We start from the raw sequence: 26,622 nt of genomic DNA, 5'->3' as shown, positions 1-26,622 counted from the left end.
AGCAAAGACAAAAATCACATGATCATAACAATAGATGTGGAAAAAGCATTTGATAAGGTGCAGCACCCATTTTTGATAAAAACACTCAGCAAAGTGGGAATTGAGGGAGCATCCCTCAACATAATAAAGGCCATATATGAGAGACCTACAACCAACATCATACTCAATGGGCAAAACCTAAAACCTTTTCCACAAAGATCAAGAACAAGACAAGGTTGTCCACTTTCGCCACTTCTTTTCAATGTAGTACTGGAAGTTTTAGCCTCAGTGATCAGACAAGAAAAGGAAATAAAAGGCATTCAAATTGGAAAGGAGGAAACAAAACTGTCATTTTTTGCAGATGACATGATAGTGTACATAGAAAATCCTATAGACTTAGCCAAAACACTGCTTGACCTAATAAACGAATTTGGCAAAACAGCGAAATACAAAGTCAATATCCAGAAATCAAAGGCATTTTTTTTGTGTAAAAACAATGAAACAGTAGAAGCAGAAATCAATCAAGAAAAAAATCCCATTTGATACAGCAAAAAGAAACATAAAATACCTAGAAATAAATCTAACCAAGGAGGTAAAGGACTTGTATGCAGAAAACTACACAACACTGAAGAAAGAAATTAAGGAAGACACAAACAAATGGAAACATATACCGTGTTCATGGATTGGAAGAATTAACATCATCAAAATGTCCATACTACCCAAAGCAATTTACACATTCCATGCAATACCTATTAAAGTACCAATGGCATATTTCACAGACATAGAAGAAACACTTGAAAAATTTATATGGAATCATAAATGACCCTAAATAGCTGCTGCAATTTTGAGAAAGAAAGGCAAAGTAGGAGGGATCACAATACCTGATACCAAACTGTATTACAAGGCCACTGTAATCAAAACAGCCTGGTACTGGCATAAAAACAGGCACATGGACCAATGGAACAGAACAGAGAGCCCAGAAATAGGCCCAAGTCTCTATGGCCAATTAATATTTGGCAAAGAGGGCAGCAACATAAAATGGAGTAAAAACAGTCTCTTCAACAAATGGTGTTGGGAGAACTGGACAGCTACACGCAAAAAAAAATGAAACTTGAGCACCAATTTACATCATACACAAAAATAAATTCAAGTTGGATAAAAGACTTAAATATAAGACATGTCACCATTAAAGTCCTAGAGGAGAAGAGAGGTAGGAAAATCTCAGATATTTCATGCAGAAACTTTTTTACTGATATGTCCCCCAGAACAAGGGACATAAAGGAAAGAATAAACAAATGGAATCTCACCAAAATAAAAAGCTTCTGCACAGCTAAGGAAAACACTATTAAAATAAAAAGGGAACCAACTGTATGGGAAAACATATTTGCCAGTGATACCTCAAACAAGGGTTTAATCTCCAAAATATATAAAGAACTTACATGACTCCACTCTAAGAAGACAAGCAACCCAATTAAAAGATGGGCAAAGGACTTGAACAGACACTTCTCCAAGGAGGACATACAGAGGATCCAGAGACACATGAAACGATGTTCAATATTGCTAGCTATCAGAGAGATGCAAATTAAAACCACAATGAGATACCACTTTACACCAGTCAGAATGGCCATCATAAACAAAGCAACAAACAACAAATGTTGGAGAGGTTGTGGAGAAAAGGAGACCCTAGTGCACTGTTGGTGGGATTGTAGATTGGTGCAACCACTATGGAAAACAGTATGGAATTTTCTCAAAAAACTAAAAATGGATCTGCCTTTTGACCTAGCAATTCCACTGCTAGGATTATATCCTAAGAACCCTGAAACATCAATCCAAAAGAACCTATGCACCCCAATGTTCATGCAGCACAATTTACAATAGCCAAGTGCTGGAAGCAACCTAGATGCCCATCAGCAAATGAATGGATCAAAAAACTATGGTACATTTACACAGTGGAATTCTATGGAGCAGAAAGAAATAAGGAGCTCCTACCCTTTGCAACAGCATGGATGCAACTGGAAAGCATTATGCTAAGTGAAATAAGCCAAACAGTGAAAGACAAATACCATATGATCTCACCTTTAACAGGAACCTAAACAACAAAACAAAGAAACAAGCAAAATATAACCAAAGACACTGAAATAGAGAACAGTCTGACAGTGTTCAGAGGGGAGAGGAGAGGGAATTTCAGGGGAACTTCAGGGGAAAAGGGGGTTTACAGGAAGAAGTATAAAGGGCACATGGATAAAAACTAGGGGTGGGTGGAAATGGGAGGGAGGAGGGGAGAGCTGGGCGGGTGGGTTGGGATGGGAGTAAAAGATAGAAAATTGTACTGCAACAAGAATTAAAATAAAAAATATTAAAGAAAAAAAAAGAAAAATAAACCTATAGCCAACATCATACTCAATGGGCAAAAATGAAAAGCTTCCTCCCTAGGGTCAAGAACAAGACAAGGATGTCTCCTTTCACCACTTTCATTCAACATAGTAATGGAAGTTCTATCCAGAGTGATGAGACAAGAAAAAGAAATAAAAGGTATCCAAATTGGAAAGGAGAAAGTAAGACTGTCTTTTTTTTTTTTTGCAGGTGACATGATAGTGTAAATAGAAAACCCAATAGTCTACACCAAAAAACTAACCAAACAAATAAGTGAATTTTGTGAAGTAGCAGGATACAAAGTCAATATTCAGAAGTCAAAGGCAATTTTAAATACTAAAAATGATTTATCAGAAACAAAAACTAGGGAAAAAATCCCATTTATATAGCAAAAAAAAAAAAAAAAAAAAAAAAAAGGTACCTGGGAATCAACAACCAAGGAGGTAAAAGACCTGAACTTGGAAAATTACAGAACACTAAATAAATTAAGAAAGATACAAATAAATAGAAGCATGTACCCTATTTATGGATTAGAAAAATCAACATCATTAAAATGTTCACACTACCTAAAGCAATTTATAGATTCAACACAATCCCTATTACTATACTAATGACATATTTCACATATTTAGAAGAAATGTGTCAAAAATATATTTGGAACCAGAAATGATCCTGAATATCCTCAGCAATCTTGAGAAAGAAGAACAAAGTTGGAGGAAATCACAATACCTAATATCAAACTATATTACAAGGCCACTGTTATCAAAACAGTCTGGTGCTGGCGTAAGAACAGACATATAGCTCAATGGAACATAATAGGAAATCCAGAAATAAACCCATGTCTCTAAGGTCAATTAGCATTTGACAAAGGGATAGAAGTATAAAATGGAGTAAAAATAGCCTCTTCAAGAAATGGTTTTGGGAGATCTGGAATGGTACATGCAAAAAAATGAAACAACCCTGAACTCACACCATACACCAGAATAAATTCAAAATGGATAAAAGACTTAAACATAAACTGTGACACCATAAAATTCCTAGAGGAAAATGACACTACAATTTCAAATAGCACATGCAGCAATATTTTTGTCAATATATCCCCTAGAGCAAGGGACATAAAGAAAAGAACGAACAAATGGGACTATATCAAGTTAAAAAAGCTTCTTCACAGCTACAGAAAACATCATCAAAATGAATGGGAACCAACCCTATGGGAAAACATATTTGCCAATGATACCTTAGATATGGGTTTAATCTCCAAAATATATAAAGAGCTCATATGCCAAAATATATAAAGGACTCAACACCAGTAAAACAAAAATCCAATTAAAAAAGGGCTAAGGACCTGAATAGACACTTCTCCAAGGAGCAACATGGAGGGCCCATAGGCTTATGAAAGGATGCTCAGCATGACTAGCCACCAAAGAGATGCAAATTAAAACCATATTGAGATACCACCACATGCTAGTCAGAATGGCTATCATTAACTAATCAACAAACAACAAGCACTGGTCATGATGGAGGATGCAGAGAAAGGGGAACCCTAGTGCACTGTTAGTGGGAATGTGGACTGGTACAGCCACTGTGGAAAAGAGTAAGGAATTTCCTCAGAAAACTAAAAATGGAACTGCCTTTTGACCCAGCAATTCCACTGCTGGATTTATACCCTAAGAATCCTGAAGTACTAATTCAAAAGAACCTATGCACCCCTTTGTTCACAGCAGCATTATTTACAATAGCCATGTGCTGGAAACAGCCTAAGTGCCCATTGGTAAATGAGTGGATCAAAAAACAGTGGCACATTTATACTATGGAACACTACACAGCAGAAAGAAAGAAGGAACTCCTACCTATTGTGACAGCAACATGGAACTGGAGAATATTAAGTGAAATAAGCCAGGTGGTAAAAGATGAATACAATATGATCTCACCTATAAGTAGAACCTAATGAATAAAACAAATAAATGAGCAAACTAGAACCAGAGGCATGGAAATAAGGAGACTGACAGGGACCAGAGGGAGGGGTTGGGGGAGAAGGGAAGAAGGAAAAGGGTCTAGTTGAAGAGCAAGTATAAATGACTCATGAACATGGATAACAGGGTGGGGTTTGACTGTGGGAGCAGCACTGGGGATGGGGGGAGGGTAGGGGTGGTGAGAACAATGGGTGAAAATTGGGACAACTTTAATAGGATACCAACCATAAAAAAAGATTTCAGGAATTAAACAATATGGCACATGATTGATGTAAAGTCTGTAAACATAAAAGTTGTAAACCTTTATATGTTGAAATAAAAAATAGTGATACATGTTTAAGTGGAAAAATGCAGGTCAATAATGAATATAAGTAAAGGAAGGTTGCAGAGAAAACTGTGGCCATGTTAAACAACATTGTGTTTGGTAGATATTAATGTTCAAGTGGATAACTAGCTCCTATGACTATTTGAAAGTCCCCCTTGTGGTTTGGGATAAATCCCTCCCCAACTCCAAAGCCAAAACCAAACAACACCTACCCCCCAGGAAGTTCCCTCAGAAAATCAAGATATCTTTGTAGGAGTGGTTCCTGGCCAGGCTTGCTTCTCTGGAACCTCAAATAGACCCAATGACACAGCAAGGAATGAAATGCAGAAGTGTGTATATGAGATAGGTCAAATTCCTGTCAGTTGGTAAGTTGGGCTCTTGAGGGCTGAGGTGCCTATTTTCCCCCACACAATGCCTGAAAAAGGAGCAAGCCTTTGGTTCTGGGCCTCCTGATCTGGAAGGTTTCTCATTCTGAGAAGGCTGCAGAGACCACAGAATTCTCCTGGGAGCTCTGTGGGGAATCAGGGAGGCACAAAGAACTTGTGTCTGCTCACTCCATCATCTATTCATAATGGGGTATGTAACTTTTTCACAACTTGCTTGTTTGGGGGAAAAATAGAGTAACACAAACTTTAGCCAAGTCTTAGTTTGTGTTGGGGGTCTGGCATCCACCATTAAGCTTTTGAAATACTACACGAATAAGTACAGTACGTTTCTTTGGAAAAAAAAACTATTTGTTAAAACATTATTGGTACATCAATTCTCCTGTTCATTCTCATTAAATAACAAAATTGCTTCTTTGTGTACTCAATTCTTAAGAATCTGAGAAATTACAAATAAGGAACTCAAAAAAGAGAATTAAAAACATGGAAATTTATGGCAGTTAAGGTACTTAACAAAGAACTTTGCTTATTTATGGAAATGTTGATGACACAGTTCCATGGAATCTCATACACATTTTACAGCTGTTTTACATATTAGCTTGTTGGGGAAAAAGAACAGTATTCTTTACTCTTGCAGTTTTCTTACCAAAAGTACGTATAATTCTAGAGGGATATCACCACAGTGTTACACAGACCTTGATAGAACCCTGACCAGGTCAAATCTAGAGTTGAAGACACTTCAAAGACTCGAAGAAATGATTTGAAAACAAACTTAACAGAACACATATTGTTTCATGCTCATGGGCCACCCAAACTGTATTCTGTCTCTGACTGAGAAAGGTCTAAAAACCATGATATCACTCCAAAAAGAATTGGATTACACCCCCCACCATGTCCCCTGCCCCAACAGCCCAGTTTCCCTTAATAAGCCAGATAAATGAATTGTGTATTGATTCAAATCTTTCTAGAACTTATTTATGCTTTTGTACTGATTCATATGTGGGGTCATGAATTTATTAAATTTACTACTATATTTAGAGGGGTGGTTTCTTTATTTCCAATACCTTATTCAAACAATTAAGAAAAGCATTTAGAAAAGTATTTCAGAGATCAAGAGGTTTTCTTAAAATATGAAGACATGCTAAAACTGGTTAAAAATACCATGATACATTTAAATATTTAAATTAAACTACAATTTAACCCAAATATACACAATATAATCTAATTCTGCAACTTCCAAAAGATTTATTTAAAATGCAACAATGTATGGATTAAAGTATGCAGCATTGCCTTCCCCTCCTGGACCTCTGTGACTACAGATTTTGCTTCATTTGAAGATGAACTCAAAGAATGTCCTTGAGGCTTTTCATGAATGGGAGGCTCAAGCCAAGACTCCCTCCTGGCCTCCTGATAAACCCTGACATCTAGTTCCTAATCTGAGATTTGGAGACAAAATCTCTGTTTTCCTGATATTCACTTCATATTTGCTTCAGATTTTCCATCATAATTAAACTATTCAGGCTAAGTAGAAGGAGCGGAAGAGTGAGAAGATGGCAGGAGGTAAAACTGGTTGGGCAAACTCTAGGATCCTAAGCGAGGAGCAAAGTAGCAAAAGAGTGGCATAATGTGAGGCAATGTAGATAGTTTGTGTCGTGGCTAAACTATTACAGCTGTATTTATGTGTCCATATTTATATTTCCACATATCTCTATTATTCAAAAACTTTACTTTTAAATAGGCTTCTGAACTGGCCTTAACCCACCCCCAGCACTATATATCTCTCCACTAGAGACCATGGCTTAGAGCAGACAACTATGCTGGCTTTCCTTTTCCTCTTTTTTTTTTTTTTAAATCCTCACCTGAGGACATTTTTTCACTGCTTTTTAGAGAGAGATGAAGGGAGAGAGAAAGAAACATCAATTCAAGAGAGAAAGATCTATTGGTTACCTGGTTACCTCTCCTATGTGCTCAAGACTGGGGATTGAACCCACAACCAAGTTATGTGCCCTGACTGGGAATTGAACCCTCAACCTTTCAGATACAGGATGATGCTCCAACCAACTGAACCACACTGGACAGGGCTGGCTGATTTCTTGAAACTTCTTACTGATTAGACAAAATATCTGGAATTCTGACTTGAACTTTGCCATTTTCATGAAGACATAACCTGCATCTGATGTGCTCTTTCTATTGATCATTTAAGTCCTAACCAGTAGCCAGCTCCTCAGAGTGGGAAGATTCTTCTCCAGCCACTTAATATTTTTGGATATGGTTTCCAGAACAATTTGAAAAACATCCAGATGTGATCCTTGGGCTTTAAGAAATTCAAAGAACTGTTTCACCTGAAAAATAAGCAAGAAAATAATTACTGACATGGTTGGAAAAACACTTTCTCTTTTGAAGGTTTTAAAACAGCTTGCAAATAATCCAAACACAGGTGCAAGCCAACTCTAAAAGGTTTTTTTTCCTCTTTTTTGCATAATTATTACTTCGTTTTATCTTCAAACAAATAAAGTAAGACAGGAATCATAAATTCTCACCTTACAAGTGAGCATACTGTGGGTGAAGAAGCTGTGATTAAGCCAAGTCATAGAGTTAGTAGTGAGCTGGAATTAAGTTCTAGAATTCTGAATTTGCTTAAGTGTAAGTAAATTCAAGTATTATTGTGGAAAGAAGATGTAAAACACTGGAATACTTTAAAAAAGTAAAACAAGTAGCATTACCAACAATAGTTTTTTAAAAAAATCTTTAAGAATTCTTTCAAACTTCAATATAATCATTTGTGATGATACAATATGAACAAAATAGCACAAAAGGGTTCATCTCTCAAGGGCAATTTACATTTTGATGTATGTATTTTAAAAGGTTCTAGTACTTTGCCTTCCATTTACTTGCTATGTGACATTGGATAAATAACTTACTTTCTCTTAATAAAATGAGAACTTCAAACCAGATTGCACCTAAGCTTACTTTCAATTTCAGCACTTGAACATTTAGTTAGGAATAGAGAGTCACAAACCTCTTGCAACTCATCCTTGGAAGAAAAGTGAGATGTTGTGCCAGAGATGATCATTCTCACAGCAAATGAGCCCAAGTCAAATCTGAAAATAAAAAGAAATTTAAGTAATAGAAATACCAGCCTTATGTTTATTATATTATATACTTTTAAAATATACAATGTTAATAGCTATAAGATAAGCTTATATATTACAATTGATAGTATTAATTATCATAAGAATAACTGATATTCATCCAATAAAATCCCAAAACTATGAAATTGATCAACTTTGACCATAATATTAAAAGGTAGATATAGTTATTTTAGGAACTATAACTCCCTTATTCAGCAATGTTTAGATTTAAATTTATGTTTATGTTTAAAGCATCATTCTGTACATTTTCTATTATGCACCCCATTAGTAAAATGTTTTTGACCAATAACTTCCCAAACTACATTTTTCTGTATATGAATATATTATGTAATAGGTAAAAAAGAACATTTAAACACTATCATAAATAATATATGCAGTACTATTTTCTTCTTGCATTCTAATGTGCACACTTCCTCCTCCCATTCTGGACACCACTATGTTTAAATGTTGTTTGTATTAGGGGAATGTTACTTGGCTGAGCTCTCATTGGCAGCCACAGACTGCATCCTTCACCCCACTGTCAAAGGAATTCGTGCTGAATAGCAGAGCACAGATAAGTCTAGGAAATAGTTCCAAGTCTAGGCTCTGCACATGATCGAGCAGCAGGATAATTTCCAGGTACAAAGGGAATCTACAGCATTGCAGAAAAGGTCTGACCATTTCAGTAGGGAACTGAGAGTCATGCGAACAAACCAATGGTTCCAGTAGAGTTTTTAAGGAAACACATTTTTTACAAGCAGTTTCTAAGTGGTTTCATGTGGATGTCAGCCCCATGAAGGTCTGGGAGAGGGGAGGAAAGTGTGGTTTTGCTTACACAAAACTGTTTGTGAGGAGTCTGAGTCCGTTATGGCTAAGAAATGAGAGGTAAGAGGAACTGAAGACAACTGACATCAAAGATGCTAACTGACGGTAAGATGAACAGAGAAAGTGACATAGATGTTTCATTCAGGATACTCTCCATACAGCATTTCATAAGTGACATTTTTGGATTTGGATGAGGAAATGGCTGAACACCTTAACCTTAGCAGGGGGTATGTTGTGGGAGAAAGTAATGCCATTATGTACATTCCAGTGAAATCTAATACTATGTGTTTTTTCCTCCTGGGGATATTTTAGGTTCAGAAGCATACTGGATAAGCTCTAGTTCTCCCAAAACTTGAAACCCAAGAATAGACTCAGAACCAATCCAGTTTTGAAGGAGGGCTCCCAAAACACTTCTAGTCAGATTTCTTTCAGCCACTTAGTGTTCCCTGCTGTGCCACCTTTGCTGAGAGTGGGGATTAGCTCTCATCACAATTCTTGAAGGGTCTCCAGGAACAAAAAGCAAGCCAAATACATCTGATGCACTAAATGCAACTTCATTGAAATTCTCTGGGCTTGTGAGAGCACCCAGAGGAGTTGGGGGGATGGGGTTGACGGCTAGATTTAACTCAACTAGTACTTGCTCCCAGCAATTCTTTACCTGACATGAATAAGAGAAATCTGTTTCCCATTCCCTTCCGCTCATTCCTCTCCCTTACACCTGGACAAAATAATCTGCCTTAGTTAGTTTTAAAACCTGTAGACTTCACCAAACCATTTGGGTGAAATGGTACCTTTCATTTTTAAGCTTTGGGGGGTCACTTGATTGTAATTGGTTTTAGGCAACTGAGATGGGTAGAAGAACACACAATGGAGATAAGTGAATACCAACTTTTTAAGGAGATGGGTCCAATTTTCTCTTACAAAATTCCATGCTAATTTTTGCCCTTTGGGATTCCTAGCAATTGTATGAAGAAGAACTGCCAAGTCCTGTGTCTTGATAATCTTTCCTTCCATTCCTAGTTGGATTAATCTGAAAAATAAAAACCACATGATGTTTCATGGTATGTGTTACGTAATGAAATGAACTTAATCTCCCAATATATTAAAAGAATAGGAAAAAGAGGCATGATAAGATATAATTTACCAAAAATAGTAATAAATTCTCTACTGGCTAACATTTTAAATGTTCTAGTTAAACTGCTGCTTTTTTTCTAGAAGTAATTTTATTCACTTATTATTTCAAAGAACTTTGATAAGATTTATATAATATTTTATATACAAGAATGTATTTTTGCAATAATTTTCCTTCAATGTTCTGAAAGTAAAATTTAGCCATTTGCCTAGTATCAATCACATGATTAAAAACTAAGGAATATTTGTTTTTGTGATTGACATTTTAACATGTTTTTTAATCAAAACAATTCAAATCCTGATTCAATTACTATATGCCTTTGAAATTGGTGACCAAAATTTTAGCAACTTCACTGTATTTGTATTAATTTCCTTTTAACCACTTAGTTAAATGAATACACTTACTTCATCAACTTTTCCTGATGTTTGCTGGTTGTCAGTGCATACAGAATTTTGTTTTTTTCAGCACCTGACATTGACAGTTCATATTTCTCTAAAAGGTAATTCCATCCAGCTGTCGTCTGAGCGCCTGCAGAGTACACAATCTTCAAAACATCTGTTGGGACACTGTGATATTAAACACAAAAGTAAAGACAAAAGTTTTATAAAAGAAAAACTATTTTTTCTTAGGATTTAAAATTGCTATAACAGAAGCACCTCTGACTTATTTCTAGTATCTAGCATATTAAACCTTTTTTTCTGCCAAACTTTTATAAAACTATATAATTTTACTTTTCAAGTTATTTGTAGTTTTCCTACTGATGATGAAGTGTTTAGCAAGGAGAATAATCATAAAAATTTAACCTGCACAGAGATGAAAAGAGAAAATGTATGGAATCAATAAATAAAAGAGATGATTTCTAAAATATAAAAGCATTGGTTTATACATAATTCTGTCATTAAATAACCTGTATTGGTGCTATATAATTTTCTAAAGATTATTACTTGCTGCTTAAGACAGGCCTAACAGGCCTGTCTTAGGTTCATCTAGAGAATTGTAATTTAACACAACTGGTTACCATTCAGTCATTTTACAATTCTGTAAAAGTGATATGATGCAATATTATTTTCTGTCTATAATTTTTGGGCTTTATTATCCTATAAGATATTAACTAGCTTTGACTCTAATTTATTCTATGGTTTTTAAACTCAGATATGGTTAGATCAATAATAACTTAAATTTATATGGATAGCTTGCAAAAACCACAACACAGAAAAGTGGGGGTGGGGCAGGAAATTTGTATTTATCATGCAGCAACCATATCGTAGGGGTTGCACTAATCTCTATCCGTTTTATATAACTGTCAAAGCGACCCAGTGAGATAGTTATCCTAATTTTTATAAAGTAGGAATAAACTCACAAAGTTTTAAGTAACTTGCTCTGAGGTGATATAACCAGCCATTTTGGAGACAGGATTTAAACCTGTGATTCTGACACTTGTGCTATTTCCACTATTCACACTCTATGCACTTAAATATCCCAAGTGCCATTTGAATCATAAAAAAGATTAAGTAATGAAATAATTAAATTATAATCCACATTGTGCTGATTTTAGTGTAGTTTACTATATAACTTTATAAAAATCGGTGACACACGCACAAGCTCCTTGTGGGTGGGACCCATAATTGTTCATTCACTACTTTATCTTTAGCACCTGCAGCAGTGCCCAGCACACAGCTGACATGCAGAGAATTATATTTTGATTTCTAAGTGAATTAAATAACCAACCTATGTAAGGAAATTCTTCATTAGGGTTTATACTAATGGTCTTGAAGTTTAGAAAAAAAGAGCCCACGATATTTAATTATGTTTCTTGATCACAAGCTTTAAAGATCTTTACTCCGAATATTTCACAGGCACAGCATTCTATTCAACACGTTAAAACATCATGTCTATCATACATGAGTTCCTACTGTGTTTGTGCCAGCTTCACCCCTCATGTGGCTAGCATAAACACAGAATGGTATTCTACTAGATGTTTTCATGTTAGCCTTACTCATGATGACCCAATGACAAAGACGGGAAAAATAGAACTGAAGTATTTTTCTAAAAGTGATGATAGGCTTAAATCCCAAAGATCAGAAATATCCAAAAAGAATGAAACTGGAATTGCTTTTGTTTAAAGGAAGAATTCAAGAAAAGGTTTCAAAAGCTCACTGAGATTTAGTTATGTGGAAAAAAGTTATGATAGCATATCATAACAATTTTACACAGGAAAAATTGGCACCACGTCATTACATGGAACTAAAGTTGTTTTTTTTCTTGTTTTAAAAATGAATTTTCCTTAATTCACATGCAGATATGATTTCTCAAAATATCTAACTCTAGAGTCAGAATTTTAACACTAACAACATAAAATCATGTGTTGGACAGAAAGAAAGGCTTAGACGAAATGATCATGGGGTCTGTTAGTGCCTATGGATTATGGCCACTAAACTGGACTGCAACGTAATACATTTGATCACTGGGCATCTTTCTGATTACACTGACCACAGAATCAATTTTGCTACCATGTAATTTCTTCAAATGGCTTAAATCATCAGTTTCCCATCAAAGTTGGATCTCGAGGCCAAGGCTTGGTTTGTGGTATTGGTTAATGAGGAAGTAAGCCCATTTTTTTTTTAAAAAAGGCACCCCCCCTTTTCTCACAAGTTTCATCAGAGGATCACAGATGTTTTAACTGCATGTACATTTTACATTGTTTTTCATCTTTAAAGGGCAGCACTTTTGGAGGTGGGTGCCCCTCTGCTTCTACCCTCGTCTATCTTTCTGTTACCATGCCAATGTTTAGTTAGCTCTCTCCTGTAGGGACTTAAACTACACTTCCCACAAAATCTACTGAGCACTTACTATGAGAGAGCATGAAACAAGGGTACATAATCCCAGCATGTTTATTGTCTATCTTTACTAAAAGGTTTTAGCTCTATTGTCCTGCATGATCAAAGACTTTTACATTGAAGTGAAAGGAACAAAGAATAGGACAGAAGTCTAGATCTACTTTAATTTTCCACTGGATTCCATCCACTGAGAGAAGAGTTCAGCTGCCTTCTGGATGCAAGGAGCATGGTTCAGGTCACAGGCTAGCTTCAGGAGTTCTGAGCGAAGCATCCTGTCCCAGACGGAGCCCTCGTCACTCCAGCTTTGCTTGTCGATCACTGGCTTAAAATACTGGAGAAGGTAATGCTGCAGAAAAGCACAAGAGGGTTTACAGAGAGGCTGAGTTTAGTTCTTAAGACAGCTCTGACCCATCTAAAGGCTCAACTCTAAACTATCTGCATGAACCTTTCCCAAAACACAAAACTATTTATGTTTCTCTTCTCTTTTCTTAGCCCTGGCCTACCATGCTTAAGAAACAGTGTCTTCATTAAAAATATGATTTCATTTCCTATTTGAGGGCACTGTCAATTGATATAAGATAAAATCACCTTAAGAGGGGTGTTTTTGCCCATGACCCTGGTATGGCTCTTAGGATTATGATGACACGAACAAGGAGCATTCAACCATTAGGAACTGTGGTGTTAACTGTGCTACCGGCCAGTCTCCTCAATTTCTCAAAACTTTACCTCCAAGAGTCCACAGGAAACAGACTAAGTCTCACTGAGCCTCCAGACACTGTGTATTTACTTAATGAATTTTCTGAACATAGCACAAACCTTGAGGTTTTCGGTGACATCTGAAATATTCCTTCTGTCCATCATGTGGTAAAACGATTCTAAGTACCCCAGACCTTTGAGAAGTGCAAGGCTGCTTGTTTCATGTTGGAGATAGCGAGTCAGGTCAAGGGCTTTGTCTATGGTCAACCTTCCTGCACTGAGGTATGAAACAAATGTCAGTGGTTTGGACAGATCTTAATATTCTTAATATTAATATTAACTGTGATACAGAAATCAATAACAAGAGAAGTTTGTTATAGCCAGACCATTTGGTTTAAATCTTAGCTGTGCCACTCAGCGGCTGTGTGATCTTGGAAAAATTACCTAATTTCTCTGGGCCTCACTTGCCTCCCTTATGCATGGACAGAATCACAGTATCTCTTTTTATTGTAGTAAGGGTTAAATAAGTTGATATATGTAAAGCACTTAGAAAAATTATCATAGCATGTAGTAGAAGCTTCATAAATGAGATAAATATTTGCTACTATTAATATTTAGTACCAAATAACATCAAAGCTGTGTTCATATATTATGTCATTCTCTAATTGTTTAACTTGTGGCTTTGAATCATTCCTCCAGTGAATTTGGAACTTTGAGGACAGGTGTTAGGATTTTTCTGTTTTTGACATTCCTCCTAGATCCTAAGAGAGAAGCAGTAATTATTGTGTCACAAAACAAGAATCTTATATCTATAATCTATTTAGACCATAAAATTATATACCTCCTCTATATTTTCTTTTAGTGAGAAAAACAAACAACAAAACTATTATTCTGAATGTGAAAGTGGTAGGGTCTCTTCTGTAGGGGAAACATTGTTGTAATGTCACTTTTGTATGGAGGTTCTCACATATGTTACCAAGAGGACCTGTGTCCCCACCAGGTCTATAAGCCATTTCGCCAGCCTTAGACACCCAGACGGAGCATAATAGTTTGATATGGTAGCAAATTCCAGAACAAAGGATGCATCTGTTGAATTTTTCATTAACATAATGCCCTATTTCAACTGGGTTTAAAAATGTTTTAATTCTGATCTAAAAAGAGAGAACTGGAACTAGAAAGATATGAAGTTAAAAAGAACCAACTTTTGTTGTGACTTCACTCTTCTCAATCATAATGACATACTGCTTTAAACAGACTAATGGAAAATTTAACAAAGCTTTCATCTGAAGACGGAGGGCTGAATCATATGGTCACTGTATTTCATAAAACACAAAGCCACAAAATGTCACTATTCCTTTTCAAGTGTGTAAGCATCATAACGTACAGTGCAGTTGATACCTTTGAGCATCAGCAATAGGAAGAAACTGGGCACTACATTGTACGGTCATAATTTTAAAAAGAATGTTTAACTTTAAGTAGTTACTTTATATCAATCCTGTTTTTCTTTTTGGCCCAGACTAATTTATTTCTTACTAAAACAAATGCCATTATTAGAAAACTTCATATATGCCTACTTGAAAATTTTTTAATCTTATTATTCATTTAAAAGGGGTCCCTTTTCTTTTAATACAGTAATTGTGTAATAAAAAGACAACTCCTCACCACCTGCACAAAATGTTATCTGAATGTTTATTTACCTTAAAGATTAAACACATGTATAAGCATTTACTTCAGCCCAACAGGAAAAATCTGTATCTATTTATTTGTATAATTTCAGCTAAATGGTACCTTTGTGAAATAAAAGCCTATTCCTATGGAACCAATTTAAGGCTTCTTTTTAAGGTGTGGTACTGAAAGAAACAAATGGTTTTTCTGTAAGGAAATTAAACTTGTCATTTTAATTCCACTCAGATGAGATCCAAGTCTTAAATTATATTTAAAAAGTATGAAAATAAATATCCATTCCCAGGTCAAATTTTGTCTCCAAACTAAATGTGATTACTAATTACTTCCTTTAACTCTTACATAGGTATTTCATAGAGCCATGATGGAAAAACTATATATTACTGAGGGAATCCAGCAAGTAAAAATATTTAAACTGATTATGAGAGTTTTCAATGGTTTCCTTATACAATTACTTTATTATAAAAATAATATAAACAAACTATTAAACAATTGGAAATTAGAGAAGAAGGGGAAATGCTTATAATTTCACTACCCTACACATTTACTACTAGTACTTTGAAATACAGCCTTTTGGGTTTTTTTCTCTTTTTTTCATAATTAGCTTATTTTTTCCCTGTGTAGTTGAAAGCACAACAATATGCAAACACATTATTTTAAAGGCATTTCTTCAACTTCACATTATTCAAAATGCATTTTTCTATACTGTCACCTCCTCTTCCTATTCAATACATAATCTTTTAAACAATATCTATTAGGTAATATACTATTAATGCTAAGAGCTGACATGCATGGTGAGGTATGCTTGGTGTTTGATCTGCTTTATCTTATGCAATTTTCAAAATACCCCTGTGAGATATATATTATTTAAAACTAGAGTTTCAAAGACTAGCAAAATTTTAAAGACTAGAAAATTTAGGCTTTACACATTTAAATAACTTGCTCCAGGAACAATGTGAAAAGGTAGTACATTAATTCATCTGTTTTAAATCAAAATTTTTACATTTATTTATTTATTTTATTTATTGATAGCGGGGAAGGGAGGGAGAAAGAGAGGAAGAGAAACAACAGTCTGTGGTTGCCTCTGATGTGTCCCCTATTGGGGACCTCACCACCACCCAGGCATGTGCCCTGACTGGGAATAGAATCAGCAACCCCTTGGTTCACAGGCTGGTTATTCCACTGAGCCACACCAGCCAGGGCCAAAATTTTTTCTCTTAATTAACTTCATTAACCATTCCATTTAATAAAGGAAAGATGATTGTTTTTCCATGGATGCACCAATAACTATAGTATTTTTTCTGCTAAGTTTAGGCTACCCATACATTTATAGGCTAGAAACAGCAAAAAAGACTTTGAAACTAATAGAAAGATTGGATTTCATTTGCTGAATTGTCAATATTCTTCATCCTTTCTAGTCTTAAAATTTTAATCTACTTTCTCTGTAATCTATGAGTTTCTCCTTTGAGCAAACACCCTTTAACTAACAATAGATGTGCATACACTCAAATGCAGGACGGTCCTGTTTCTAACCCTAGCGTTCACTGTGCTGTGATCCTATGATGTTCCTGAGACCTATGGGACTGAGGACTAAACAGTCAATCCTCTCCTTTTTCTAATTTGGGAGTTTAGTTATAAGGAAGAAAAGCTTTGTCTCAGAAATGTCCTGCTGGTTATTTTCACTCAAGTTGACCTAAATAAGCATTGGAAAGGAAATATGTCACACTGAATAAAAGGAGTACATTACAATAATTCTCAGAATAGGAAAAGCTTACAATACACAATACTTCACCTGATCCCCATGTTCCCTCCCTCATTGGCCATTCTATAACCTGATTTATTCTATATTCTACTATTGATAATAAATGGGAAAGAAAACACCTTTTCTTTCCAGGAAAGTCTAAAGAGGAATAAATATAAGCAGCCGATTCTTCCTTCATTTTGCTTCCAATTTCATAATGGTTTCTCCAATGCGAGCAAAATAATAAATGGATTATGTACTAGACTAACAATTCATTTAGGTTAAGACTATATTTTTACTCTTTGTTCAGCAGATTATGAAGGTATTTGGTGAAATATGAAGCTACTAGCATAAACAAATTTTAAATCTGGAGTTAAAAGCCGACATGCCTAGAGGTTCCACCCTACGTGAGTGAATCCAGCCATTCACATGTACTGTCCAGGACTTGGGCACATGGAAGAATGAAGGAAGGCCTGGTCTATGGGGGATCATCCAACTGCACCCCCCTCTATGGTTTCTCTGTGGGGAAGAAGGTCCAAAGTTGCCAAATCTTCTCATTTTTTTAAGGAGATTCCAGAAGTCAGGATTTTAATATCAAATTCTTCACAGTTTAAAATGTTGGATTAAATTTTTAAACATTCTGTGGGGAAAATACCTAATCAGTGGGTAGGCTTTGGCTTCGTGGCCAGTATTTGGTCTCTGTTCAGATCCAAATCATAGGAATGATCAAGCACTGAATGTTTGAAGTCTGGCATATCTGGTTATGGATCAGTTATCCACTGTGAAATCAGATAAAATTGTACATTACCTTACTAGCTGAAATGCATCATGAAGCAGACTTATTCTGTCCTTAGGTCCGAGAAGTGTGTGGTTCTGATTCAGCTGTGTAATGAGTTGGTCCCATCCATGCCCCTCATAGTGAACGATGTAGTAGCCATTTGAGTCCACATTGAATTTCACCCAACTGGTATTTTCAGGTAAATCCAGAGTATCTAAGAGGAGGAAATTGGCATAGGCATTTCATTATCAACATACACACCAGAAATATCTCCAAAACTTTTAGTTTTCATATTATTACTAATAAATCAGTGAGAAAACAAAGTTTTTAAAAAGTCATGATGATATCGATTCTCATGGTCTACTGGATGGTTTCTTTTGGGAATAATGGTCTTACTAAATTAAAAAATAAGTTGATTCATATCAAAAGGACTGCTAAATTTGTTCTAAAAAATAGCCAGTGCAGGTCTAAGAGGTCTGCAAGGGCCCAGGGAGCCAGATGATGGGCATGACTGGAATTGGGCTTGATTTCTTAGTGCCTTTATCTCAAGGTTTAGTTATTGGTCATCAAAGTATGTATATGTAAACAGGTGATTCATTTGTCTAGTCCTTGTTTTGGGTCAAATAACGATTGCAGATTGAATATTAATGCTATGGTGGAAATCCTCTCAAATTTCAGTGAAGTGTTTAAGCAAAAATTAAAATATTAAATGTTTTTTAATAGGACAGATATTATATTAGGTGGTAAAATAACATTATCATATTCTCTTAATAACTCTGTGAAGCCTAGTCTCCATTCAAATAAGATAAGAAAATTGAAGCTTAGCAAGAGTTAAAAAATTTTCTTGCCCTGACCAGTATGGCTCAGTTGGTTGGAGCATCATCCCATAACCAAAAGGTTGTAGGTTTGATTCCCGGTAACTGTGCATACAATCCTGGGTCTGGGTGCTTATAGGAGGCAACCAATCAATGTTTCTCTATCATATCGATGTTTCTCTTTTTCCATGCCCCTCTTTCTAAAAGCAATGAAAAAAAAAATGTCTTTGGGTGAGGATAAAAGAATAAAATAAAATATATAAATAAAAAAGATAATTTTCTTAAGGCCATACACCTAGTAGATGATAGAGTGACAATATGAATCCACAGACAAAAAATTCCTGAGTGGATGCTTTTTCACATTACCTATTTTTGCCTCATGACAAAATAGGTGGGTTAGTAGGTACTAAAAGACTTGGGAGCATGCCATCATTTCTTTATATAAATAAAACCTATCTCTGAATGTTACAAGCACAAGAGAACCACCCACTGCATGAAAATTTTACTTCCTAGCTAAAATGTTTTTTAGTAACTAATATATGGATAAATGAGAACTATCACAAGGTTAAATTACTTATTAGCAGTATCCTTCCTCCAAATAGTTCAGAATATATTTAATTTCAGAATTGAAACATTTGTTTGGCTAATCAGTTCCTTACCTGTCTTTGATTTTAGAACATGTCTATGAATCGCATTAGAGGAGCTCATGGAGTAGGTTAGTGGGATGTGCCAAAGGTACCTATGTTGGAGAGCAAAGACTGTTACAAATTTAATAAATGGCCACTTTAATTTTCACATTGTCAGATTCAGATAAGCTGTAAAAGGCACCTAACCACCCATGCTTTACATTATGAGTAGCTTTATAAATTTTATAGGACAAGACTAGCAGATCCTTGGGTATGAAATAATTCTTCCATGGTGATTATGAAGGTGCAGCAATACATACCTAGTTGAATTCTGACACAACTCTCTGTGCCATCTGCTGTCTAAACCTCATACCACAATAAATTCTGCTGTTTTCTTTAAAGAGGAGAAAAATATGCAATCGTCTTTTCATATTTCCAAAAACTCTGACAGCCTGATGCTACTTCACATAACTGAACCAAAGCCGTAGGACGAAGTCTTAAGAAATCTAGATCTTATTCAGGGATGATTTCCCTCTTATCCTTTTGTTCAACAGTGCTAACTATATTCAACTGCCCACTTGCTGACTGAGTAAGTGGTCAACAATTTAGGCTCTGCAGGTTAGCAAATCCAAAAAGCAGAACAGTAGCATGGATAGAAGCAAAAGGCCTCAGTTATTTTTCAGTGGCCATGCTATGGTAAATAACAGACACCCACTATTTTTTTCTAACTTTCTAGCAGCTTCTAGGATTTATTTCTTCTATCACATTAAGCCATATTAGTACAATAATCCTGTACATGTAAAATCAGGTGCTTGAAAATACCAACACGTATACAATGAAAAGGAGAGCGAAGATGTTCCCATTAGTCTTTAGAAAATGTAAAAATAAAAGAAACAATGTACACAGACTCCATCTAGTAAAGGGTCAGAAGTAATTACCTATCTGCTAACCCACAAAGGGTAGAGATAATTAACAAAGCAATAGAAATATTTGCTTTGAAACATTTGCACAAAAAGATGAAAATAGACACATAGATAATGACAAGACAGTGGAATGAGATTCCTGGATGAACCTTGGCTCTGGAAGAAAAGGGAATTTTCCAGATAAACATATCTGGGAATAAAAAAGAGGGAGAGTAGCATTTCAAAAGTTTGAATAAGCATGAATCAGAGAGTAATAATTTTATAACAGTAATCTAAAAACTGCCTTGGTTAGAGGAAAAAATACAGATCATTGTAGGTCTTTGTTATTCTGCACCATCCACACTATTGAACCCTCTCGTGATATTTTGATAAGTTACAAAATTGTGAGTCCTGCTTTCCCAATAATGAATCAAGCATTATATTGTCCAGGCTGTGTTGCCAAGTTACAAATTGTCTAAGCTCTTTGAGGTTTGGGCTTCAGAAGGACATACAGAAAAATAGAAAGCTGTGTCTCACATAGAGAAGTAGCATAAGAGTTGCTATTGGATTGGAAATAGGTAACTGACAAGCCAAAAGAGAAAGCATTTTATGAGTATATTCTGTGAATTAAAGACCTTTACTTTGCTTTCAATTCTCAGAAAAAGTGTAGAATTTGTTATTAGCTAGAAATTTAGAAAAAAAGAAATAATAATCATAAGAGCCAGTACAGATTCACTTGGATTATTTCATTTTAAAATAACCTAATTCCCCTAGTTATTAGGGCTAATAAATCAGAGAAATGTGAACAGTGTTACGTTTCTTGATTTCAGTAAAACTTTTAACAAGTTTTCTCAGGAAAGGCTGGTGAACAAAACAGTGTGGTTAATTGGATTTGCTTTTCTCGTAACCAAGGACATCCTATATTTTAAGACATTACATGTATAGTCTATTACTGAAAATAAAAAGAGAACAAGAGAGCTTAACATCTAATTTATCACATAGGTACTATCTTTTCTCTCTGGTAATTTGTACAGCTGTCATAACACTTCCTAGGTGCAGGCCAGACACACAATTTATTAGGGGCCAGAAATCTAGTATTGAAAAGAGTCAGTGTATATTATAATAGAAATATAACTGACCGCCCTCTGCCTCAAACTGAATTTCTAAAGGCGGCTGCAGAATTACTAAGAAAGCAGCTGCGAACGCGTAGTGGGCCACCTGCAGCCCTTTAAATCTGTTATCAAGGCTAGAATAGGCCTTTGATTCCCATGTAGAAATAGCGTCCCACAGTTGCCAGAGAGGCTGAAAGAAAGTTAATGCCATAACAAGTAAACTGAAATGAGGTAAATTAGACCAATAGAAGAAAAGCAGCCACCTTTCCTGCAGGGCCCTCCATTCAGGATCCTCTTTAAACACCCCGCTTAGGAAGCGCTCCTGTCGCAGCCTGAGCAGAGGCCCTTCTTGCTCAACAACCACGAGAGGAATTCCTTTCTGCAGAGTCCACGTAGCCATCATCTCTTTGACCTCCGCATGTTCCCCCTGAAAGGTGAGCTGAAATGACAAGCAACTGTGATCAAGTCAAGGCAGGGGAAAAAAATAGAGAGCTGAAAAACTCAGGGCTCCTGGGATGCCAGAAACAAGGCTGGGGGAGGAGGGGCGGACTCAGGCTGCATCTGGGCAGAGCAATGCAGGAACTGGACAGGGCTGCTCTGCAAGTTACCTGAAGGAGGGATGTATGTGGGAGCTTAAGGGTTAACGCTTGGTAGGAAAAGCCAAGAGGAAGGGCTTGAGGCTGGAGCCTTCTTCCTGCTTCCTTTCAAAACAAAAAGAAAAGAAACACCTCTCCGTTTAATAATCGTGGAATCCAGAGTGAATGACTTAGGAGAGAGCCGGCTATTTTTAGGGGAAGCCTTAAATATTGCAACAGAACAATGTATCAATAAAGGTATATTAAATGCAGAGCAAAATCTCTAGCTTTCAGGCTTCTAGGAGGCATTTCTGGTCACTGGATGATGCTGAGTCTTCCTTTAGAAAGCGTAATTAATGGGATTACCATGACTCTTCTGTAAGAAAGCTTGCCTTTATTTCCCCCATTATGACTTTATTTTCTCTCTCCTGCAGTGCTCCAGTAATTTCCCAGAAGTAAACAAAAGACAGGGCGTCAAGACAGTCAAAAGCCATTCACCCTGTTTCCAAACCTAACATATTGGCTTTGGCATTGTTCAGAGTCTAGAAGATGCCAGTGCAGCAGTTACCACTCAGAGGAATTTGGAGCGAAGATATTTTTAGCTAGCAGTGGGCCCGTGGAAAAGCTGACTTGCAACAACAAAAATATAGTAGTAACAGCATAATCCCCCTAAATGGCCTGAACATTCCTTCTTCAGTCAGCTTTGTTTCAAGGAAAATTCTGGAGTCTCTCTTCCTCTCCAGTTATTTAAAGGGACAGTCGGGCTATTCTGCACACTCAAGCCAGTCAGGTGAGGGGCCAGATCTCTTCTGCTCTGCTGGTCTGTTTATACTTACTGTGCTGGTTGTCCTCTTGGAATCAGAATAACAAAATCCACCAGATGTGAAATCACCTTCTGTACAACTCTATAAAACAAGAATAAAAGAGCACTGCCATTTCAGCACTGATAGTTGACTGAATATGCATCTTAGACAAGAGTGCAGATGTTTATTGGCATAGCCATGTGAAGATTTAATTCATCGAGACATGAAAATGAATATAGCAATTCATGAAATGAAAAAAGGCATCTTCTCAGTGACCATAGGAAATACACAAAAGTTCCTTCATAAATTGTTATGTGTTTTATTATGTCTAAGTGAATTATATTTATATATATATGTATATTTAAAGTTTGGTAAAGAAATTCAATGTGGTGGATTAGCTGTTTTAAGGTTGAATCAGTTTGTTGGATTTTTCTCTCATTGGGTTGGTCAAAAGTTTTATTTTTTCTGTAAGATGGCTCTAGTAGCACTTAGTTGTCTTTAAGTTCATTTGAAACAATTTTGTTAGATTGTGTTGTGACAGCTGTCATATCAGTGTGCATTTAAAAGACTTATCAAAATTGGTGAATTTTTGTGTAGCTATTTTAATATTGAAAATGGAAAAGATATGAAATATTTTTGGGATATCATGCTTTAACATTTCAAGAAAGGTAAAAACACAACTGAAACACACAAACAAATTTTATGCAGTGTATGGAGAAAGTTCTGTGACTGATCAAACATGTCAAAAGTGGTTTGTGAAGTTTTGTGCTGAGGATTCCTCACTGGATGATGCTCAATGGTCAGGTAGATCAGTTGAAGTTGACAGTGATCAAATCGAGACATTATTGAGAACAATCAGTGTTACACCACGTGGGAGATAGCTGACATACTCAAAATATCCAAATCAATAAACTTATTGGTGAAAATGAAAAATGTGTATTTTTATTTTATGGAAAAACTAAATGGACATTTTGGCCAACCTAATATTTCCTTTCCCCGGGAAACATTTTACTTTATTGTTTTATTCTGCATGTTACTCATGCTCTATTTAGCATTTAGGCAACTGTGTCTAGCATTAACTTTCTCACATCATACTGTAAATTTCTTGACATTAGGGAAAACACCTTGGCTCACATGGCCATTCCCAATGACTACCACAGTAGCACACAGGAGTGGGCAAAAGTAGGTTAATTGTGTCATTCTTTTGAGTTAATAAAGCTATTCTAATAATCATAACTTTCATGTCTTTATTACACAAACAACTCTAAACCTACTTTTGCCCATCCCGGCAAAATGAATACACAATAAATTTTGCATTCAGAATTGGCATAAGACCTAAGAAAATCACCAACTTGGCAATCGACCCTTAAATAACCAGAGGTTAATGCTCTCGAAAGCTCTAAAGTGCTATTAAATGGTTTTATGGAAAATAAAACAAAGAATTCTTTGATTTCCAAGTTGCTATTGACATGTATTAGAATTGACATTATGGGAAACAGTGCTTAGTAATACATTTTCAGGAATTTATCATTTTCTTACCAGTTTCATTTGGCATCAGAAGGGGGTTAACTAGAATATAGAACCTTTAGGCGAATGTTAAATGAGAGATTTTCCTGATGACTAGGAAGAAGCTGTGATGTAATTAAAAGAATGAATACTGGATTTAGAGTCAAAAAACAGATTTTAAGCACTGACTCTTATCACTCACTTGTTATATGATCTTGAGCAAATCTCTTCCTTAGTATTAGTTTTCCTGTCTGTAAAAACGGAGTAATAATGCGTACCTTACTTTCTTGATATGGTTATAAGCATAATGTGACAAAAATTAACATAGCGGTATTCACAGTTAGTTTTGAAAACTCCTCTTATTGTTGACCAAATTTCTTCTTTAATTCTCCCTACACCTACTACACATGCACCAAAGACAGATTGAGTTAGTAGAGCTCAGCCTGAACATTTGGACAGAGAAGATTAGGTATTATATAATAGGAATTACAAAGTCATTAGAGATTTTGGAAAGTGGGAGGATAAAGTGTAGGCTTTACAACAGAAGGGAAACCAAAGAGAAGGAGGTCAAGTATAAACTTCTATGATTAACCCAGTGTGGCACGCTGGTGTAGCATGGAGCCAGAGGAAAGGGGAAGGTGGCACCTTCTAAGGACCCTAGTAGTGTGGCAAGTGGAATAAATATTTGTTGACAGAAAATATAACTATTTATAAACCTTCATGATTAGCCTGTCACCTGATAGGCTTAGCAACAGTCTTACTATAACCCATACATTTGACAGACTACGTGACTTACATTTGACAGACTGAGCCACAGATCATCATTCCTAGCATTTCTGTAGCTGAACTTCTTCAAGTAGTGAATAACTCCTTTCCGAAATTTCTCCTCACTTAGGAAATCCTTCAGCATATTCAAACTACAAGCTCCCTAAAAAAAAGAGAAAGAACATAAAGAAAAAGAATATATAAGAGGAAAGGTAGTATGATATGTTTTTAAAAGAAGCTTAATTTAATAGAACATGTAAAATGTCTGAAAAATGAACAGCAAGTAAAATAAAAAGTGGAATGGGTGACAAGTGACAGTAACCTGGCCACACTAGCTCGACCTGCTGGTGGCACAAGGCTTCCTCACATCACTCCTGAAAGCAGCGTTTCCACCGCCCACAGCATTTCCTACCTTGTTGTAGGAAACCGTATCAAACATTTCCTGTATTTGAGTAGGAGTTTCTGCCTCTTTGGAGATAGGACGGGATGAATTTAATGAGTCTTTTTTAATTACTTCAAAGCACACTTCCAAAAAGTAGTCATCCTAAACAGGAGAGAACAACTTTTTCAATTTCAGTTTGACCCTCTTAAAACAATAAAACACATGTTAAGTTTAGAAATATATGCTTAAAAGTGAGTATTCAGTCAGAATTTTTTACACTTCACCATAAGTTTCTTTCCCCTTGTATATTGCCCTTTCACCAATTCTCTGCTACATGGAGGTATAAATCTGGCATTCCTTTGGGTATGTCATAACTGTTTACCAGCTGCCAAGCCTCTGGATATAGAACTAACACTAATGGTTCCCATTAAGTGAACACTAGCTGTGTGCCAGGACCTTACATGCATCATCTGCCACCCTTCCAACACCCTGCATGGGAAATGCATTATATGCATTTTACATATGAGAATATGTGAAGCTTTGGACTAATACACAGATTCAGCATATAGCAAATAAGAAGACACTAACTTTGAATCCATGTCTGTCTGTATCATACTGAACCAAATGCCTACCCAAAAGAGCCAATTAACCTTTATTAACCTCCTTGATATGGTGTTCACCCCTCATTTGCCTATAATAATCTATGTTTGAAGAAATCTTCTTACACATTTTGGGGAAATGAATAATCAGCTCTTTGTAAATTCTAGAGCAAACCTGCCAGCACATTGATCTCAAACTTCTAGCCTTTCCAGAAATATGAGAAAGTAAATTTCTGTTGTTTCAGCCACCCACTTTGATATAGTATCATGGCAGGCCTAGCAAACTAATACAATTTGCTTTGTATATCAAACAAAACACCACAGGCTCAAAAACACCATGCTATATTGTTTTCTCTTTAGCATTCACTAAAAATTTTAAGAGTAAATTGATGATTCCTTAGGGCACATGGTAGGACATACAAAACTGTGAACTTACAAATTGTAGCTCTGGATATGTGGCAGTAACAGAGATAAGTTCCATATATCTTGCAAAACCCTCATTGAGCCAAATATCACTCCACCATTCCATTGTAACCAGGTTGCCAAACCACTAGGAGGTAAAAATTCAATGTTACTGAAAGTTTAAAAACTATAGAAAATTGGAAACCATAGCAAAAATAATAATGGATGCTAACTTCCTTTTAGTAATTAAGGCCTTTCCTCCATATCTTTGCTACTCTT

General features: G+C 35.9%; 1 protein-coding gene across 1 annotated transcript in view; it reads right to left on the bottom strand.

Annotated features, from left to right (window-relative positions):
• Positions 1-5,591: 5,591 nt before the first annotated feature.
• The window catches only part of ERAP2 (endoplasmic reticulum aminopeptidase 2), a 37,819-nt gene continuing 16,788 nt past the window's right edge, over positions 5,592-26,622 (bottom strand). Inside the window, exons 7-19 of the mRNA XM_036020582.1 lie at positions 26,378-26,491; positions 25,373-25,504; positions 24,992-25,123; positions 22,723-22,791; positions 21,575-21,750; positions 19,331-19,410; positions 17,887-18,070; positions 13,775-13,931; positions 13,120-13,304; positions 10,526-10,687; positions 9,879-10,019; positions 8,053-8,134; positions 5,592-7,375 (exon numbers count right to left, since the gene is read on the bottom strand). Coding sequence (XP_035876475.1) covers positions 7,232-7,375; positions 8,053-8,134; positions 9,879-10,019; positions 10,526-10,687; positions 13,120-13,304; positions 13,775-13,931; positions 17,887-18,070; positions 19,331-19,410; positions 21,575-21,750; positions 22,723-22,791; positions 24,992-25,123; positions 25,373-25,504; positions 26,378-26,491 — 1,758 coding nt within the window. The 3' untranslated portion in view covers positions 5,592-7,231. The remainder of the gene's footprint in view (positions 7,376-8,052; positions 8,135-9,878; positions 10,020-10,525; positions 10,688-13,119; positions 13,305-13,774; positions 13,932-17,886; positions 18,071-19,330; positions 19,411-21,574; positions 21,751-22,722; positions 22,792-24,991; positions 25,124-25,372; positions 25,505-26,377; positions 26,492-26,622) is intronic.

Source organism: Phyllostomus discolor, chromosome 3 (genome assembly GCF_004126475.2).
Source record: "Phyllostomus discolor isolate MPI-MPIP mPhyDis1 chromosome 3, mPhyDis1.pri.v3, whole genome shotgun sequence".
NCBI lineage: Eukaryota > Metazoa > Chordata > Mammalia > Chiroptera > Phyllostomidae > Phyllostomus > Phyllostomus discolor.
Note: the sequence above shows the minus strand (reverse complement) of the source record. Positions and strands in the feature narration are given on the sequence as shown.